Genomic DNA, 21,791 nt, shown 5'->3' on the forward strand with positions numbered 1-21,791 from the left:
CAAAACCAAACTTGTCCCAAAACCAAGCATTTTAAACACATTAAAATTGTAATGTTAGGTACTGATAGGTCTGCTCACGCCATGAACCCCATTTCCCAGCCTACAATTTTGCTCCATAACTCTCAGGTCAAAAATAACTGGGAAATAACATTAGCAGTAGAAATATGATTTTTAAAACGTGAATATTTATGCTTTGCTGCTAACCAAAACTGATACGCAATTCTCAGAAGGTATGACTTTTTACTTGTTTTCATTCCTGTGTCCCTCTGTATGTGTTTCTTTCTTGCCCTTGCTTCCACAACCCCAGCCAATAATCACACTGGAGGGGAGTGTGGCTTTCACTTTCCCTCGGGAAGGAATAAATGTTGTCACTGTTCAGGTGGTAGCCGGGAGCACTATTCAGCAAGACAGGAAAACCATCGCAGTCCATGGTGAGTGGCTGTTTCTTGACAGCTTGCCAATGTGGGAATACTGTTTTTATGCTCTTATTCTGCCCCCTGTCTCTGTTTTGCCTGTGGAAATAAATCTGTATCTCTGTCAGCTGGGTTGAAATGAAATGCATGACTGCTATGATACATTACACAGTCAGTGTACTGCTTTGGAATGACGTGAGACTAGCACAATCCTTATGTATGTGTATATATTTATATATGGATGCGTATATTTTAAGACAGGATATATGCAGCAAGATTACCAGGAATGGACCATATCATCATCTAAGGAAAACTTTACAATTATTACTTAAAAGCATTTTCCTTAATATATGGAAGAAAAGTTCTTAATAATTTAAGTCATAGTGGCAATAACACATTATACATAATGGTGATCTGTGGGGTCCAAGCACTCTCTGCCAACACTGCTCCCAGTGACCAGCTCTTGCCATGTTACATAAACAAATAAAGAAGCCATAGTTGAATATACTGTTAATATTTGACCATGGCAGTTTAATGGAAACACTGTAAAATGCCTGCTGAAAGCTGATTTTTGGTTGCCATTTTTTAAAGTCATTATTTAAGGTTTGAAATCCAAGGACATATTAGCACAGTGATGCAGTACATCAAATTTCAGCTCAGGTTCTATACAGTTTATGAGGAAACAGGTATTTGAACTTAACTCCACCCACTATGAGTGATCTAGTCCTGAACAAAGCCCTGTGCAAATCCATTTGTCATGTGTTTGAGTAAATTAAGCTCTGCTGCATGTGGTGGCAATATTGTTTTTAAATCTCAACGTGTGTTTGTATTGAAGATCAGACTAGCAACTTACTGTTGAGTAATTTGACATCAATTTTGTGAAGATTGGCCTAAAATAGTAGAACTATTTTGCAAAAAATGGGTTTTGTATATTAGGCAAATTACCTCAAAGTGGGCAGTGGTAAATGGTTCACGAGATCAGTCCAATCAGTCTCCCTTTCAATCAATTTCTCTTGCCTGAGTAGCAGCCAGTGTGTGAGTCACCAAGTGCTTGGACCCCAAATATTTCAGTCTGTAATGTTCAGTAATCTATCAGTAACTTACTTATCCAGTATTGTTTAAACTGTACAAATTCTTATTTTTAATTACAGTTTTAAATAATAGGGAATGTTAAAGTTAGTAATTTATCATAGTGCTAAAAAAATAGCATTGAATGAATTATTGAATAGGTATCAATCAAATAAGTCAAATTTCTCAAATAACAAAGTCAGTCTTAATTGTATCCTACTGATGTTTGTGTTTGTTTATTTGTCCATATATATATATATATATATATATATATATATATATATATATATATATATATATATATATATTTACTATTTTACAGAATATTTCAGGTCTCATCTTTTAGCCTTTTCCTCCAATTTGGATGAGCACAACCCTGACGTGGCAGAATGGAGGCTGGATGTTAGCAGAGTCATCAAAAACTCCATGGTCCACGTGAGTGAAGTCTGAGGCCTCTTCTATTTTGATGTATTGGATCAAGAGCACTGCGCTAAGATTTCCCCCTAATTATTATAACCAACCTGAGCTGGAACAGTTCTTCCACTGCCTGTGGTTCCTTTGGCTCAAAGTTCAAGACTTCCAGACTTCCCTAAATCACTGTAAAATTGAATCTGTTGCAAATGAGCAACAAATGCATCATAGTGCCACAGGAATATCATTTCTGCCTCCCTCTCAATAATCCTCATCTGTCAAATAAATGAAGCTATGAACTGCAACAGAGCAGAGTTTATGATGCTGTCTAATAACTGCACAATAGGTATTTTTAAACTTTCTGCTGACCAACGAGAAGTTAAATCACCCACCACTGGCATATTTTTTCATGGTCAGTAGCTGCATCAAGTGAATGAGTTGGAATGCTAGTTATGTTAAGGGAAGGCTAGTTTTTTGGTCAGAGGCTAACAGAGAATACAGAATAGAAATACTAAAATTAGTATTGTGATTTATAACCCAGCACTTTTGCATTCTCAAATCTGATTCAGATTTGTTTAATTTATATTATAAGACCTGTTCTGACGATAGTATGGGCTGCAATTCAAATCATAGATATATTTAATACACTTGTTCTATTGTGTTATCCTTTATATAGTAAAACTCATTCACAGGGTCTTGTATAGTGTAGTCTCCACATAATCTAATATTTATATTATATATATTTATCATAAGTTAGTGGTAATGTCAACTTACATGTTTTGTGAACATTCCACAACAAATTGAACTATAAATTAGTAAAGGTAAAATATGTTGCTTTGTATTAAATAAAAAATGGCAGTTGTTGGCAAATTTCTGTGATATAAGATGTGTAAAACACTTCAGGATGTGTTGTTATTTAAATAATCAACTTTGAGGTGGTAACAGTAACTCTGCTTTTGCTTTCAGCATCACCACCATCTTTATGTTGAATTTTATTTCCCTATAACAGCACGTTCCATCATGTTCTATTTCTCACATGCTACAGGAAAGCATGTGAAGGGTTTTTTCAGGTCAATTTCTATAAATAATTTATTTTGCTGATATAAAGATATATCAGCTCAAAATAATACAGTTCAAGAAATATTATGAGCAATCCTTTTGCTACAAACTCAAAAGATACAGCCAGGGGCAATGGCCCACAGTGCTACCACACAAAAATCCAGGATCTTCTAATATGCATGAATGCGTCTACTGGTTGCAGTGAAAAAGAAAAAAGTTGTTTAGCTCAAACTACAGTAGTCATGTTCGCCATATGTGTGCTCCACTTCACTGGAGTTATAATGTGTCTAATGAGTTTTCACAGACCACATGGGGCCTTACAGAAGGACAACACACTTTAACCTTGTTTTTTGACGTGAAACTAATGTCAATTTTAACATTATGGTGTATCATTATCACTACTTATATAGTGTTTATGATGTACCCAAGTTGATGGAATTGGTCAGATTTACTGTGTGAGCAGAAGAGGTTTATCAATGTCTCAATGGGGTCGAAGTAAGATCAGAAGTCAGAATTTCTGGGGAAGTTCCCAAGGTAGGTTGCAGGGAGCTGGCAGGAATGGTCAGAATGTTGCGGGGAGCTGCCAGAATTGGTGAGAATTTCTGAGGAAGCTGCCAGGATTAGTCAGCATTTCTGAAAGAGCAGCCAGGATTGTACAGAAGTTCTTTTTGAGGAAGTAGGTGTGATAAGTTAGAAATTCTGCAGGTGCTGTCAGGATTAGAGAAAAAAATCCCAACCATTCCCAACACCAATATACTCAATGATACCCAAGGCCACAAATGCTGTAAAGTTCACTTTCACATGTCTCACATACACAAGGACAATTCCTCCACTAATGTGCTTTTTGATTTATTATTGAGGTATTTTACACATTGTTGCCATGTCTGTTTTCTAGGTGACTGGAGTGAATCCAGAGCATCTGTTGGTCACTGTTTTGCCAGGACTGCCCACTGCCGCTGAATTCTTCCTGCTCCCGGATAAAGAGCTAACAGAGGGCAAAGCGGACAAAATAATAACACATTTAGACCAGGTATCCACAAATACACTTTGCTTTTATCCACTGAAAAAATGTGGGCTAAGGTTATTTATTTTCACTATTAATGTAAAGAGTACCTCAAAGTAAAGAGTAGCCAAATCCAATCAAAATTTTAATCCAATATCCAGTTCATTTTTATCTGCATTTATTTACATTAAATGGTTTTGGTCTCATCTTCATCATAACCGCTGCTCATCCTGAAACATATATCTGATCCTTATACTGTATTGATTCGTTCTTACTCTTGCTCAAATAGACTAGGATTTTTTGTCATTCCAGGAGGATCTTGATTTTAAATCCAGACCAATAACAGGGAGGTGATGTGAAAGAGTTTCTGGCTTCCTCCAGCAGATGTCAGTGTTGGCCCACAGAGCTCTCAGCAATAATCTATTCCATATACACACACTCACAGTTACACATAGCAACCGGTTCGAACGAATAGTTTGAGGAGAAACACAATGACATACTGGTTCATTTATGTTAGACATTTATGTTATTTTGCATGCAGTGACATGGTTTGTGCTTGTTATTGTTTTAAGATTGAGTCCACTAAGAATGACAACAGGATGAAATGTACTGTAACTTAAAAGTTATACTTCACATTCAAATTTATTCCCAAAAAGGGGAAATTCATTTTGGGGCACAATGTGATACATGGAATCTTAACATAAATGGATGGATGGATGTATATTAAAAATAAATATGTTTAAATATGTTCATATGTTATGCCTCACACTCTCAGAACAGTTCAAATAGTTCATATTTATTCGTCTTATTGATAATTAAATATTTTATATTGAGATATACTGTATTATATAAGACTTTTTTTTTTAAAAACATTTGTTTATAGAAATTTTTTAGCAACCCAGGGTTTATTTTATTGTACTTGGATTTTATTTTAATGTTTTTTAATGAATTTATTTAGGGCTTTTCCCCCTTATGGACAGCTAATTAGTGACAGAAGGCAATACATAGCAGTTTTATTCCTCCAATGAGTAAAGACCTTCACAAATGAAAAAAAGGAGTCTCCACAACAGAGAAAGCTATAGATGATGCCAAGCTCTCTGTGATTAAGGGAAAAAAACTTTTTGTGAAACTCAATTATATGGTGATGTTATGTGAATTCAGGTCAGTGTCTGACATAATGAGAACATCCCAATTATGCAGCTGAAGCATGCTGATGCTGGAATGGATCCAGGATTTCACAGACCTCATCAGTCTTTACATTCTTGAGGTCCAGGCCATATAGCAAAGCCTATGAAATACTATTATAGTCATGCAATGTTATTTTTATATTTTACTACAGATCAGTGAATAAAACTTTCAGGAAAATTAAAACTCAAGCTTACTGAGAGCACATATAAATTGTATAGACTATAGATACTGTTTAGATATAGTATCGACAGTTATACCATGTAGCATTTTGACCAGGCGATTTCAAGGCTTTAACCCACTACCAAAATATTTAATAACAGTTCCTAATGCTATTTGTAAGTGTTTCATATAATACACATTCAGCACAGTTGATTATATACATGTCAGATAGCAGGGTTTTGTGCAGTAATCATGCAGTAATGATGTTGATAAAAGATAAACAGTGAGTCCTTTTTTTTATCCTCAGGCATCAAATTAATGCATCACTTTGTTTGTTTAATCGGATTTCATTGAGTGCAAGCAGCAAATGTGAGAAACTGATGAAGTAGACAAGGTTAACTGCAGGAGGAGAAAAAGAAGGGTAGATCTGGTTTTATAAGAAAAATCTTATTTTAATAATTTTAACTGGTATTATTTTTATGGCAACATTATTAATATGGAAAGGTTGTTTGATATGTCGTACTTATCTATTTAATTGTATAACACTGATCATAGTGATGTTATTTAGTACATTTTCTCATTCTTCCCAAAATTAATTCGTAGCTCGTCTTCAGAGATGCTTCATCTTCAATTTCCATTCATCTTTAGTGTTAAAATCCCACTTTATAAAAGGACCAATAACACCAGAAAAGCATCCAGAAAGACCAAATGTATACTAGTGCAGCACTAAAACCACACCAGCAGTATGTCAGAAATGTACCTTGTATAGTAAAAAGCTTTAAAACCTTATATAAGAAAAACTTCAAACCAAACACATCTGTTCTCTTGATTTCAAATTTGCTTGAGATATGAAAAGTTGCAAAACATTTCAGGTTAAGATGAGCAGCGAAGATAGTGAGTGTAACATTTTTACATTACAAATCCAACAAAACTATGGAATTAAATTTCTGCCAAAAATATTAACTTTTCAAAAAAAAATTATAAAAATATACAATTAGAGAAGAAAAACACTCTGAAACTGAAAACAGTGAGCTTAGTGACAAAAATGTAACAAATAAACAGCATTCTTTGTTAACAGTTTTCTAAGCTTCGTTTTCACTAATCATGGTTTATGAATGTGCTGCTAGAGTTTTCTTTTACACTTTCAAATTTTCATTTATGCTCCGCATAACTTTTAAGTTTGCCATTCTGCCACAAACTTCACGTGTGGGCAGGGCTTAACAGCAATTTACTCTCATTGGCTAGTGAGATTTGGATCGACTTAGCTCGAGTGTCCAGCTAAGGAGGTGGAGGATATAGACCTCAAATATTACTTAGGAACTAATATACTAAGTAAGTAATTTACTTAGTAATTTCCACTTCATAATACAAACATTATAACTATACAGAGGAACCACATTCAGAATGATGTCCAAAAGTCTGAAGTCTCTACTTCCTGATCAGGGAGCTGTTGATCCAAATCTCACTAGCCAATGAGATTAAATCACTGTTAGACCTGCCCACACATGAGATTTGTGCCAGAATGGTGAACGTAAACTTGTGAAACATGAATGAAAATTTTAAAGCGTAAACGAAAATTCTGGCAGCACATTCATAAACCATGATTAGCGAAAAGGAAGCTTAGAAAACTGTTTACAAAGAATGCTGTTTATTTGTAGACCACTGAGTTCGCTGTTTTTGGTTTCAGAGTGTGTGTGTTTTTTTTCTTTCTCTTTATTTTTGTGCATTTCTTTGGAAAGTTATGTTCAATACAAATTTAATTCCATACAAAACTGGGAGAGAAAATAAACTCTTTCAGTATGCTTGATAGTTTTGCAAGTGAGAGTTCTAATTTTGCTCGAGAGTCAGGTGTAGAGGTGTGTGTCATGACTGGAAATCCGTTGCACATAACAGAAAGTCGCAGGACTTTTAATGTGCTCTATGCTGGTTGGTAAGGAGATTTTTTGAAGAAAAAAAAAAGCACTTGAGGCGGTGTGACCTTCTAAATTTGAACTTTTTTTCTTTTTCTTTTTCTTTTTTTACTTTTGAAAGACTCCGATGTTAAAAAAAAATAAAATAATAAATGCCAGTGGCAGTGCTTTTTAATGCGTCCACATTCCACCCACATTACTGCTGCTCCTCAATGGATTACATTGTAAATATGAGGTTGTAATATTGAAAGCAGCCTAATATCAAAAAAACATAAGCCCATACACAGGGAAAAACAATATGCAAAGATTGATCTGAATTTTAATTGGAAGTGTAAAGAGAGATGGATGGTGAATAGAGTTTGACTTCAGGATTCATTTGGTAAATGAAGCAAACAAAATTAATGAAGGCTGGAAAGACGAAAGAACAAAAGAACCCCTTGGAAGGCATAAATAATTATACATTGTACTTCCTTCAACTTTTGGCCTTTGAGAAAGGTCAGAATAGATTGGAGTCTGCTCCGCCTTGCAAAAGGCATTGTAATGAAAATTCTGTGATTTTATTTTATTTTTTATTTTTTAAAGGTCTCCTTTTTGGATGAGACATTACAGTTAATCTCAGTTGTCAGGATTTGGTTGAACACACATTTGATTGTCAGCTATGAACTGTGTGTGTGTGTATCGTGAGAGACAGAGATATTAGACATAAATGAGATCCCTCCCATCTCATATATCTTTATTTCACCTTCAGGGTTATATGCTTGATTTATGTCTAAAGGCATTGTGATGTCTGCTGAGATGTTCCGCTTTTCCAAATGTGGTTGGTCTTCACAGTAAAGATGTCATATTTCAACTCAAAGTGCTATATATTATTGTCATACGTATATTATTGCCATTTTTCATGCAGGCTGAGGTTGCAGGCTTCAAACTTGGAGCCAATAAACAATGCCTTGTAAATGAAGTCTCTGCACTGAAGAGATATATTAACTCTAACAAGTGGTAAAATTGCCCCCAAAAAATGAGGATATGATAATCTTACATATATGTGTTTGTTTGTTTAATTTATTAATTTAAATGGTGAAGTAAAATTAATATCCATAATATCCATATCCATGAAGCAAATCCATATCCATACTCATATGATATAACAGTGCAACAACAGGGCATTTTTTCCCTACAAAATCACATATGTTGCACATAAAGTGTGCTTTCAAGGTTCATTGGATGATTAATCATTCTAGCTTTTTTAAAGGGTATCTGCTTGAAAACCCTTGGGACAAACGTGAGAACCCTTTAAGGTGCAAGATCTATCTTTTTTTTTTCATCTGGCGTGTACCAGTGTGGATTTTTCAGCCCTATTCTAACGATTTGAGATTTAACTTGCAATTATCCATTTATCCAGTATGCTCCATTGGATAAATTGTGATTTTTGTTCCCTCTAGCTCTCAGAGTTGGTTTTGAATGCGCTGAACCAGAACCAGGTTCAGTTCACATTAAGACCAGGAGTTCAGATCACAGTCTACGCTGCACATTTATCTGCAGGTCAGTAATTGACTTTCAATGAAAAAATCCAAACTAATTAGATAATTATTGTTTATTGGGCTGTGTAAGGACATTGAGTTAATTTTTCCCTCTGAGTTAAGCATTCTTGATGCTCAAGAATTAATTATTGATGCTCAAAGATTTTAGTGGATTATTGAATATATAATTCTTATACAAAAATATTAGCATATAATGTGATATTGATGTAGTGATATAATGTACAGTCACCAGACACTTATAGGAATAGGAACACCTGCTCATTCATCCATCCATCCAATTTCTTTACCGCTTATCTTACTGGGTCGTGGAGAACCTGAAGCCTTTCCCAGGGAACATGGGGCAATAGGTGGCACTAGTCCAGACACCCTGGATGGGGTACCTGTTCATTCATGCAATTATCCAATATGCTGTCATTTGGCAGCAACAGAATGCATAAAATCATGCAGATATAGGACAGTAGCTTCAGATAATGTTCACATCAAACATCAGAATAGGGAAAACATTTGATCTCATTGACTTTGACCTTGGCATGGTTGTTGGTGCAAGATGGGCTGGTTTGTGTATTTTATAAATGGCTGATCTGGGATTTTAACTTACGACAGTCTATAAATTTTACACAGAATGGTGCAAAAAGCAAAAAAATATCCAGTGAGTGGCAGTGTCTTGATGGTGAGCGAAGTCAAAGGAGAATAGCGAGACTGGTTCATGCTGACAGGAGGTCTACTGTATCTCAAGTAACCAGCTTTACAACTGCGGTGATCAGAAAAGCATCTCAGAACTCATAACATGGTGAACTTTTCCAACCAAAAACAGGAATCTGAGACTACAGTGGGCAGAGCCTCATCAAAACTGTACAGTTGAAGATTGATAAAAACATCACCTGGTCTTTTTTCCAATCTTTAACTGCACAGTTTCAGTGAATCTGTGGCAACTGTAGCCTACGATTCCAGTTCTTGGCTAACAAGAGTGGAACCTGATAGGGAACCTGCTGTTGTAGACCATCCACCTCAAGGTTTGACATGTTGTGTGTTCTGAGATATGTTACTGTAGCACTTTGTGTCAGTCTGGCCATTATACTCTGACCTCTCTCCAAAAAAGATCACCAGTTTCTGAAATATTCAAACCAGGCTATCTAGCACCTGCAACCATTCCAACCTTGTTAAATTCACTGAGATATTTGATGTGAACATTATCTGAAGCTCTTGACCTGTATCTGCATGATTTTATGCATTGTGCTGCTGCCACATGATTGGCTGATTGAATAATTGTATGACTGAGCAAGTTTACAGGTGTTCCTAATAAAATGATTGGTGAGTGTATATATGACATGCAATGTGTTATCTGATTTATGCCTGAACACTCAAAACACTGAACCAGACTATATGTTTGCCATGTGGTTATAGAGCTATTCCAGGAATAATGCAAAACTTTAGCAAACCCGTTCATTTAGCAAACACACATATGGACTAACAATTGCACCAGGTATTTCTCACTGGTATAAAAGATTATAAATGGTTAAGGATAGGGTGTATAGTGCTTAACGTTCAGATTTTCTGATGACCCGATTCACATGAACTCCAGCCTTTGGTCATTGCTGTTGATGTGTTGTGATATCTTTTCTCCCAGCTCCCCTAGTGGACACCAGTGAGAATCACAGCAGCTCAGCCATGCTAATGCTTCTCTCAGTGGTAGTAGTGGGTTTAGCAGTGTTCCTCATCTATAAATTCAAAAGGTAAAGTGCACATTCATATCTGATCCTGCTTAATTAAGAAATGGCTCAAATTTTATGCTTTTGTGCCTATGCAAAGATTAGCAATGCACTGTCATCATTTATATAAGTACAGCCTTTATCTATTCTAGTTGGGTCATTATGTGAGAGGAAGTTGAGCTACTCTGTGATAACAGTAGTCATTTTATATATATATATATATATATAATTTTTTTTTTGTAATGTCAAATGAATTTCTCCAGACAGACTGACCCTCTGTTGTCAGTTCAGTATGATAGCCAGAGACACTCCGTCAAGTGCTGAGTGATATTTCTCAACTATGTTCCCTGGAAGGCATCCAGTAGATTCATTTTGTCTCTGTGCTTGCCGCCAATCAGAAATGTCAGTCAGTGCTATAGACATTATCAATATTTAGGTCTTGGGAGTTGACCTTTATAAAATGTTAAATGATTGCGCCTCTCAGAAAGGAGAGAAAAGAGCAGCAGGGGTCAATAAGACAAGATCTAGCATGGTGGGGGGGGGGGGGGGGGTACAGCATGGATTAAATTCATAACAAATAGCTTTTTAAGAGTGTGTTAGTGTAAAATTGAACTCATACAGCTCAGTCAGCTCCCAAGAACTTGATGGTCTCTGTGTATTTATAAAGATTAATCAAGTATTGTACAACTCTGGAAATTAATAACACTTAGAAGAATTGTATTCTATTACAATGATTACGTCATATTCCTAAAGATGGTTATAAAACTGCTTTCCTTACCGTTCAGTCTTCACTCATCCTCTGGCTAACTCCCTCTCCACTTTTTGTCACTTTTGCAATCATTTGCCTTCACCCCACATCTCATTGTAACTCTTTCCTCAAGGAAGATCCCAGGCCTCCACCTCTATGCAGCGATGCAGAACGAAAAAGAGCAAGAAATGATCCGGAGCCCAGCGAGCCCGATAGAGAGCGAGCCGAGCAGCAGCTCTCAGAGAGAGCTTCCCACCTCGCCGGAGTCTCTGGACACAGAGTTCAACGTCAATACCATTGGTGTGTACAGGTTCACGTTTCAAATATATGCCACTGCAATATTTTGTTGTTGTTGCTTTTATTGTAAACAGTGTGACACAATTGGGACAGTCATAATTCACATTTGGTATAGATCATCATCAAGACTCCTTTGGAATATGATCCACCACCACTTCCTGGTACCACTTTCATCACATTACATCAACCCATCATTGATTATTTTCCTATAACAGTATGCCAGGTTTTTGTATTATCCATCCATCCATCCATCCATTTGTATTATTCCTTATTTAAATGGAAGGAGAATAGCTGTACGACTGATTCAGAGGCTCATTTGCTATCAGAAGGTGATGTGCTTCTCTTCAGAGGCAATGTGTATTTTTGAGTCATGAATCTATTTTTAAAATGCATGGGTAAATTGGAAAGTGAATGGAAAAGATGAGGGTTAAAATGAAGTAAATCTGATATTGCTGAGCCTTGCCAGCAAACTGTGTGAACCTACCAATTAAAATGAGCACACCAAAGCCACAACAGAAGGAAAAGCCTCAAATCAATGAAAAAGAGTAACAGAATAAAATGTTCGGTTTGTTGGACATTCATACAGAGAACTAAATTTTCAGGAATGGTACGATCCAGGATACATCTTGCATGAGTGAATCTGTAGCAGACTTCGAAAATGTGACTTAAGCAGAGGGAAGACACTGTAGCATAAAGGCCCACCAAATTAATTATTTTTTTGCTAACATTATAACCTGTGAAAAGGGACTGTTGGGACTGTCATGCCAGTAAAATACCCTTTGATTTAGGATTATGTGAAAATCCAGACTAGTGTCCATGCAGATAGATACAATTAGTGCCTGTAGCCTGAAAGTCACTTTTGGAACATTGTGTGCGCAAATTAAGACAACCCAAAGACAGGTATTAAATTTGCAGAAACCAATTTGCAGTGTCCATTGACTCAATACAAAAAAAAAATTACTAATCCTTAATAAGCAGTGTGTTTATCTACATTATGTCTTAGTGTCTCACAACAATCAGAATGTTTCTCAAATTGATGACTCATTGCTGCTGTTATTTTGGTTTGACATTGGATATTTACCACATGTTCGCAATTCTGATGCTGGCTGCATTTAAACAGTGCCTTTGAAAAGGTTTTCATTCATTTTTACCTTATTAACAAAATGCATGTACATGTTTCCCTGCTTTTGTTTTACCACCTTCAATTGCTGTTTTACTTCAGGTTCAGGGAGTCTCTTTGAGATCCGTACTTGTTGTGCCTATTGAGAACAATTAACACAAACACAACCTCATTTACATGTTGTTTTCTATCCCTACTTTGCATTTGACTTAAATCACACAATTATTCTTTGTAAATGTCCGCTAATTGTGTGTTTGATTTATCCAATTAGCAAATTACAATAGTACTCGATCAACACTGTGTTCTTCATTATGGCCTAAGAGTGCGCAAACAGTTGTAATCAACCGTATTAGGATTAGAAACCACATGCCTGTTTGGATCATCATAGTCAATAAGGAATAGTTTTATCTGTATGAGACTTTCCCACCCATGTTCATGAAGCTCTGCCCCATGACCTAGACTGCCCTATAGAGTGTCTATAAAATGACTGACAGGAGGCCCATCCAAATACAAATTTACAGGTTTTTGGCAAACACCCTTATCCAGAGCGACAATTATCTCATTTAAACAACTGAGCAGTTGAGGATGAAGGGCCTTGCTCAAGGAGTCAGCAGTGGCAGGTTGGTGGTTCTGAGACTCATGACCTTCCAATCATTAGGCCAACATCTTAACCAGTGAGCTACCACTTCCCTCAAATAAGCATTCTAGACCAGGAGTCAGTTTTCCAAACGGGTTTTTTCAACCACACTTTTGCTAATGCCATGGATCAAACCATTATTTATTATTATGTTTACATATCTTCCAAGATATTTGTACAATTAAGGAATAAAAAACTATCACACCTTTTAGCTTAAAAATGTTTGCTCAATCTTTGGTAGATTGCAAATTCGAATCTCGACAATGCCATATCCATCCATGGCTAGGGATGCAAAATTGACCGCAAAATTGGTGGGATAGCATACTCTCTGTCCTATTTTAATCACAGCAACTCGAACCAATCACATATGTTTGTGAGCTTATGTATGTGGAAGAGGGCAGATAGTACTTTCTTCTGAGTGGGTTGCATAAACGTAGCATTAACAAGAGTTCAGAAAGATGCGTTTGACTGGTTTCACATGTCTTGAAGGCAGAATATGTTAGCCTTCACTCTCCACAGTTGGTAGCTGTCTAAATGGCTAGTGGGTGGGAAAATTGACAATGTGAGCAAATTGGGCAAAAAGAGTGGAGGAAAATTAAAAAAGAAACATGTTAATTATTTTTCTTTAGTGACTCTAAATATATAATCAATTTGATAGAGTGATGTTGGAGCAAATAAATGTTTGATTAATGGTACATTAATTTCAGCATGCCATAAATTGTGAATTTCACTCTAGTCCCTAAAACCAGTGACAGCTTTTTCTGCTCCTCTTGTTCTTTTTCTGTCCTCTCTGAATGCAGAATGCATTAAACCTCATCCACGTGTCAGAATTTCAACAGAACCTCCTGTCTACATCGACGTCTGACTTTTCCAGACCGCCACTGCAAAGGGACATTGACCATCCAATCACAAAAAGGTTTTAAGCTTTATACCTGTGCATGTTGGACATTGACACGTTACTGTGCTTTGTGAATACCAGACAAAAACTGTGTACAGGTTTTTTATACGTATGTCGAATAAGAGAACATTTTTAATGATGTTTATTTATAAGAAATGATCAGTACATACACAATCATACAGAAAGGCCAGCATGTATTATAATAAAAAAAAAGGGTGGAAAAAAAAGCAAAGAAAAATAATGCTTTTAAATCCATTTACTTTACTGTATTACTTTACAATGAATTGGTATAATGAAGTGGTAAATATTTATCTGTCTGTCAGTATATTTAATACAAATGCGAGAGATTTAAATTCAATTTAATTTGATTACAATTATAATTTATGGTACATTCTGCACATGGTACATTAAGACTTACATTTTGTATAGAACCTTATCCAACATATAAAATTTTCATTATTATTATTATTATTATTATTATTATCAGCCTTTCTTTCTATATTTAGGTTCAATATGGTTCAAGATTTGGATCAAATTGGAATAAAGTTGTAGAGCTGAAAATAATAATTATTTTTTAACTAAACACTGTACATAAGACTATGCACTCCCTAAGAGAGCATGAAATATCATTATGCACAACATATTTATTTTTCAAAACCCAAATTCACTGCATTTCATTACTGATCTTTTTTTATATTAGTTTCCTTTTCTCTTTAATTTCTCTCAGATCTTCAGTAAAATAGTGAAATGCTGAAATGCAAAAGTTTTATCACAATCCCATTCAACAGAATAATATGAATTTTTCATTATTGCTTTCAGTTCACACCAAAAGGGAAATTTACACTATATTTGAGTATATAGTGAGTATATGTGTATTAATATTTAATATTAGGATACATTCCTCTTGCTTCTAAGCAGTATATTAATATACTGCTTATTATTATTATTATTATTATTATTATTATTATTTTGTAATAGTAGTAATATTCCCCATTTTTGTTAAGAATTTACGTGTGTATGGTGAACATGGAAAAGGATTTTATATCAAAGTAATTTGCTGATATTAATGAGCTTTTTCACCTCAGTGTAAATCTCTGATTTTGTCTTGTTTCAGCAATGTACTGTTATACAGACTGTGTTAGAAATAACAGTGTAATATCTTAGCATCATAAATTATCTTACTATAGGTCTATACCAGTTTTCAGTGTACTTTAACAGTAGAATAAAAAAAAAAGATTTCTTGTTTTTTTTTTTCTTCCTGTCTCTCTTTGAGTGCTTTAAAACCACTCAAAAATTCATTACCACTTCTTTCTCTAATTCTATAAACCGATGAATGTAAGTGGATAACATCTTTATTACTGAATGAAGTTCAAACGGGCTGCATGTGTAGAAATGAATTCATGTTCTTTCCTTTAGTTTTTTTGTTAATTCCATTACATCCTGGATCTTGGAATAGAACATAATGCCATCATGTATAAAAGCTATGTGATCTGATTGTCTTTAACAGGAGCTGTAGGATGATGACACTCATAATAAGCTTGTGAGATAGTTATCCTACGTATTGATGAAATGCCTGAAAGGTAAAAGGCCATAGAAACACCAGCAAACGGATACTAATCTGAGTCACACGCACATTACAGACAACAGCATATGTTTAATACTGTTTTGTAATACTCTGTTTCATTTATTGATTTGTCTTCATTTGAGAAAATGGTTAAAGACCTGGTTTGACCCACATTTTAAGGTCATTTAAACAGATAACATCACAAAAGCTAAGCTTATGTTTTACCAAAAAAAAAAAAATGCTAAATCCAGCCAACTACAATGTCTCTTGATTTGCAAGAAAAAAAAAAAAAAAAAAAAAAACATTTTTGGAGTTCTATTGAATGAGAGATATTTGTTTTATTTCATATGAATGACAACAGCAGGTGCAACAGCTCATCAAACCCATAACAGTAACTGATCATATGGTTTTTAACGGTTTTTATTTATTGCAAATCAAAATAAGCTTATTCGTTTTCTTTTACTCATATCAGAACTTATTATATCAGAATCTATTTTTTGTATTATAATTTTTATTACAGGTTTTTGTATTTGTGTGCCAATGAGAGTGTAGATCATTAAATAGGCATAATTTATTTGTTCATTAGTGGGTTTTTTTCTGTTATGTACCCAAATTTTGGAAATATTTCTGCATGGAATTATAGATCAGTTATTCAACATACATTAATCTTCATAAAGTCCTCATTCACAACTTCATACATTTCAAAATCTGTTGAAATACTCTTATGATGGCAGATATAAGGCAATGTTCAATGGGATTTGCTCACCTTTCTAGATCCAATCATGGGACAGCACACTTACTGCCCCATTTAACTCCATAGCATCATTAATATGCCTAGTGGTCAAAAATTTGAACTGCAACAAGCGCTAAAAGTAGCCCATTGGAGAAGGAATCATGCTGGCCCATGCTCACGGTATGAACATTTTCACTGCCAGAGGAGCAGCAGACAGGATTGTTAATGACAGGGTCGCCAGGCTCACAGTTTTTTTTACGACAAATTGGGTTTGGCATAATCTCCATGGCTGCCAAGATTTTGAAGAAGAAGGTTCTTCTTGTTTTACAGCAATCTTGTTTTATAGCAAGTAATCTAATCTAATAGAATCGAATAGGTTACCTCAAATCAAAGGCAAAGAGTATGTTTAGACAATGTGTCTATGATGTACAGAACCATTTCTATAGTAAGATATATGCAAAGAGGGATTATAAAGAGTGGATAGCGTTTGTACATCAGAAACAAGTGTGCAGCATAGTGACCTTGTTTCCTACACAGTTCCAATTTTTTTGTGTTACTTTCAGGGCTTTTATTTCGTATATGGGTTATAGTTGATTGGACATTTTGCTGAGACTTGGCAACCTTGGTTAATAATATTAGCTCTACTGTGTTCAGCTCACACACTGTGACAGTAGCGACAAGAAACACACCTGCTGTATTAAACACAGTTGAGAAAGGTGCATCTCAAAACAAGCTGCTAAACTGTATGTTGGATGACTGTATGTTGTCGACTATAAATTCCTATTACAGGATTACTCTAAATATCCACTAAATAACAGCCTACAGCATAATTCAATTGTGAAAGCTTCTCGACTTTGTTTGTAGTGGAATTAGAGGTCGTGACTTTTCTTTTGCTTTCAATCATGTGAAATCAAACAAATTTTCTCTCACTCACTACAATACCTAATTTATTTTTGTATGAGACTGCATTGTATATCCACAGATGTACAATTCTTAAATTTAATTCATTTATTTCCAACAGAGGAACAAAGTATAGCCTATTGACTACAAGGAAAGTCATAGCGTCACACAAATTGGCACTGCAATTTATGATCAGTTTTCTAACAGGAACAGAAAACAAGAGTCCACTCCCCTCTCAAGAGGTAGCAAGATTATTTTTGTAGAAAACGAAAGATTTATTACTGTACTAAGTTTTTATATAAATTAAGCAAAATTCATTGTATACTGGTTTATTTTTTTCAGTCTCAGTTAAGTGTCATGCGATTATTTTTAGTTTGATGCATTTACAATAATATTATTCAGTGGAGTAGAGTTGTGTTTTGGTTTTATTACAATATTTGTTATATATATATATATATATATATATATATATATATATATATATATATATATATATATATATATATATATATATATATATATACACACACACAAAAAAAAACGCACACATACACTATGTAATTTGCTGAAGTATTCTACAACCTATAGATAAAGAAAAATTAAGCGTCATTCATTATTGTGTGGACATTGTATTTCTTCTGAACATTAATGCTCATTTGAAATTTTACATAACTTCATTACAGAAATGAATTCCAGTTTCAATATGCTCGGTTAATTGGTTTGTTGTTATTGCTAACAATAAAATCAGGTTCAGCCTCACACCCAGAATAATAGTTACAAAGTGCTTCTACAACATGTTGTTTTTACACATGAAACATCAGTGTGACTAAGGTGTATTAAATATCTTTATGATATTATAAATACAACTGATGCACAAATATATTATTAAAATTGCTGGTTGAAATCATTCTTACACAATACTTGCACAATTTATTTGAGCTCATTTCAACAACATCCAGGCCCTACATGGCTTCTTATTCACTCTATATGCGCAATACATAGGGTATAGGGTACGTTCATTGTATTTCCTGCAGTCTATGCCTTTTGAGATTCCGCCACAGAAAAAGTATAACTCAGCTAAAGTCATGAAATGATGAATGGTTATTAATCCAGATTTTCCTCTGTTCAACTGGTGAAAAAAACCCTGACACTAATTAAATTAACTTGTGCTAGATGACAATGGTGTACCACTATAAGCCACTGACTATACATATGACTCTATCGCATCAGTCCAAATGTTGTGTTTATCACTTGTTGCATAATATTCAGATAATGAATTTCCATCATGATAACAGCAATCCTCAAACTGGGTCCCAAAATGATGAAACAGTGGTGCAATTCAGTAACAAGAAAGACGAGAGGCATAGAAAACTTTCTCTTAAGGAAAACATGAAGGTTATTAAGAGATTCAAAAGAGGTGACTTGAACTAAAATAACCAAAAGAGGTTCTCCATTTGAGTTTCCTCTGGGTTCTCTGGTTTCCTTACACCTACCCCAAAAATTAGCTATGCTATATTGTGTGTGTTAAAAAGTATGTGAATGTGTATGCATGGTGCTCTCCCAATGGACTGGTGTTCCATCCAGGGAGTATTCCCACCTCGCACACAATGTTCATGGGCTCCAGATCCACCATGACATAAATTATTATTATTATTATTATTATTATTATTATTATTATTACTATTATTATACTACTACATACCCCTCCTTGTGCTCGATGCTCCCTGGGATAGGCTCCAGGTTCCCCCGCGACCCTGAAGAAGGAGTAAGCGGTAGAAGATGGATGGATGGATGGATACTACTACATACTGTTTTTTTTTATATTTTGGATGGATGAAGTTGTTTGCTCGATTTTGAACCCTTGTCCCATTGAATGATGAGAAATTAAAGTTTATGGAAGTTTTCCAAGAAAACTTAGCGGACTTTGAATTTATTATGAATATTTGAGTATTCAAACAGTATTCAATAACAATTCACAGACATGAAACTACTGGCACTAACTACCAAGCACATGATATGGCACGAAAATATTGGGCCAAGAAAGCCTATGTCCTGCTAGTGTCCTTAGTAGGAAAAGCTCAAACAAACAAACAAACAAACAAACAAATAAATAAATAAAAAAAGTTTATTTTCTGCTCTAGCACATACATTCCAAGGACATCAGTTTTAGAAATACCCAGTGTAACATGCTCACAATCCCTTTCAGCTTAAGACAAGGAGATAGAAAAAGGACGATGTAGAGGAAGAAGAAAAGAGACCAAGATTGAGGTTATGTGTGAGTGAGAGAGAGAGAGAGAGAGAGAGAGAGAGATAATTCCCTAGGCTTTCCCCTACCATTCATGCTCTGATAGGCCTGTGTCCCAGAGGAGCTCTGCTAACTCAAAGCAACAGAGTGAAGGTCACATTGTTACCCATGTTAATTTGTCCTGCCTCTGCTGATTGCCATTTAGGAACAAGTCATTTGATTAGCTGTCCCAGAGGGGACATGGCAGTTCCACCAATGGTGAAAAATTTTTGCTCTGAACTTTTCTTTCAAAAGGGAGTACCTACATCTGCTGATGCCAAGATACAATGGTTATAAAACTCTACACACACCTGTTAAAATGGCAGGTTTTTGTAATGTAAAAATGGAAACTAAGATAAATCATGGCAAAACTTTTTCCAATTATGACATAACAAAAATTAAGTGGACAACAGAAACACTTTTAGGAAATTTAAAAAAGAAGAAAAAAAGTTACTGTAACCTGGTTGTACAAGTGTGCGCACCCTTTTAGAACTGGGCATGTGGCTGTGTTCTGAATGAGCTAATCACATATGTTCAAAAGTAATTATCATACAGCTGTGATCAATTAAATGATTGTCTAGAGTTACAGAATAGTCCAAAAAACAAAAAATAATCCAGTGAAATGTCTGGGTTATGCATTTAACCCTGTTCCCTGAGAAGGGAACGAGATGTTGCGTGAGCTTCACAATGTGGGAAGTGCCCTTACCTGTGACCGGCATCTGACGCTTGTATAACATCATGCCTATTTATAGACATGCCGTGATCAGATGACTTCACAATTAAGCACATCGCGTGATATAAACATGGCACCTCTGAACTGCGCCGTCAGCGTCTATTATCTGACGCGAAGACACAATTCACAGGTATGCCCCAGTATGACAAAGCTACGCAATGTCTTGTTCCCTTCTCAGGGAACAGGGTTATGTATGTAACCCAGACGTTCCTTTTCAAAGGGAACTCAACGTTGTGTGAGCTTCATGCTGTGGGAACAAGAATACCCACTCCATCATACTTAGGGCATGGCCTATTCAAAGGATCTGAACCTGATGGTCACTGCAAGAAACTTGGGCCGGGATGGAATGTATATCCAGGCTGTAATATCGAACGAATGGGTGTGGCTTAGACCACCCTGCCACAGTACACACATCCTGTGAAGGTAGCCCTTTGGACAAAGCATTTGAGGAGGCGGCCCCCCAGTGGAATAAGCGATAGAGATTGCTTCCACTATCCATCTATAGATGCCCTGCTTCGACACAGCATCACCTCTATTGTCACCACCAAAGCAGACCAGCAGCTGTTCCAACTTACGCCACTGTAGCTATTGCACATTTCACTGGGTCTAGCTGACGTTCCTCACATGACGTGCAAAAAGTCGCCACTTGAGAGTATACAATTTCCTGGTGGATGGTGCTCTAGTGTTCAACGTGGTCTCTACAGCCTCAGTTGCATGACCAGAATCTATTAGCAGGTGCCCCTCAGGGGCTAGACCCACAGTTTCCATAGTTCTGGCCGAGGGTGATAAATCAGCCCTTCGGCTTGTGACCATGGCTACATGTGCACCATGGCGGCCAGCCCCAGTGGTGCAGGATGAATGAGGATGAACCACTGCAGGCAGTGTGCGGTCTCCTCGTAGACGAACACATCCACTTTTGCTTGGCTGAACCATATGGACTCCACCACTCGTGGATGGAGCCTCCGACCCATATTCAATTCAATTCAATTTTATTTGTATAGCGCTTTTTACAATAGACATTGTCTCAAAGCAGCTTTACAGAAATATCAACACGGTATACAGATATTAAAGGTGTGAATTTATCCCAACTGAGCAAGCCACTGAGTGGCAACGGTGGCAAGGAAAAACTCCCTAAGATGTTTTAAGAGGAAGAAACCTTGAGAGGAACCCGACTCAGAAGGGAACCCATCCTCATCTGGGTAACATAGGTCTTGCCCGTGAATGCTGAGGTGACCTTACATGGCTTGGAAGGCAAAGCCACCCCACCATAAATTACCTGCCGTCAATGCAGAGAGGTAGCATGCAAGCGTGCAAGCATGCAAGTGGCCTCCTCCACTGTCAGCATAGCTAAATAGCTGTGCTGTTCACTCCCTATGATGGCCGAATAATTTGACGTCGTGGAGTTATCAATACGGCTAG

At 36.0% G+C, this 21,791-nt stretch overlaps 1 protein-coding gene across 4 annotated transcripts in view; it reads left to right on the plus strand.

Annotated features, from left to right (window-relative positions):
- The window catches only part of LOC128602207 (VPS10 domain-containing receptor SorCS1), a 248,276-nt gene extending 233,700 nt beyond the window's left edge, over window positions 1-14,576 (plus strand). Inside the window, exons 21-27 of one of the 4 annotated variants that reach the window (XM_053615864.1) lie at window positions 308-431; window positions 1,804-1,916; window positions 3,847-3,981; window positions 8,651-8,750; window positions 10,377-10,482; window positions 11,340-11,506; window positions 14,061-14,576. In XM_053615864.1, coding sequence (XP_053471839.1) covers window positions 308-431; window positions 1,804-1,916; window positions 3,847-3,981; window positions 8,651-8,750; window positions 10,377-10,482; window positions 11,340-11,506; window positions 14,061-14,125 — 810 coding nt within the window. In that variant the 3' untranslated portion in view covers window positions 14,126-14,576. Of the gene's footprint in view, window positions 1-307; window positions 432-1,803; window positions 1,917-3,846; window positions 3,982-4,266; window positions 4,760-8,650; window positions 8,751-10,376; window positions 10,483-11,339; window positions 11,770-14,060 lie in introns of those variants that run through there. The other 3 variants (XM_053615863.1, XM_053615865.1, XM_053615866.1) reach the window with 3 other exon arrangements.
- Window positions 14,577-21,791: the final 7,215 nt, after the last annotated feature.

The sequence above is a fragment of the Ictalurus furcatus genome, chromosome 26 (genome assembly GCF_023375685.1).
Source record: "Ictalurus furcatus strain D&B chromosome 26, Billie_1.0, whole genome shotgun sequence".
In the NCBI taxonomy this organism is placed as follows: Eukaryota; Metazoa; Chordata; class Actinopteri; order Siluriformes; family Ictaluridae; genus Ictalurus; species Ictalurus furcatus.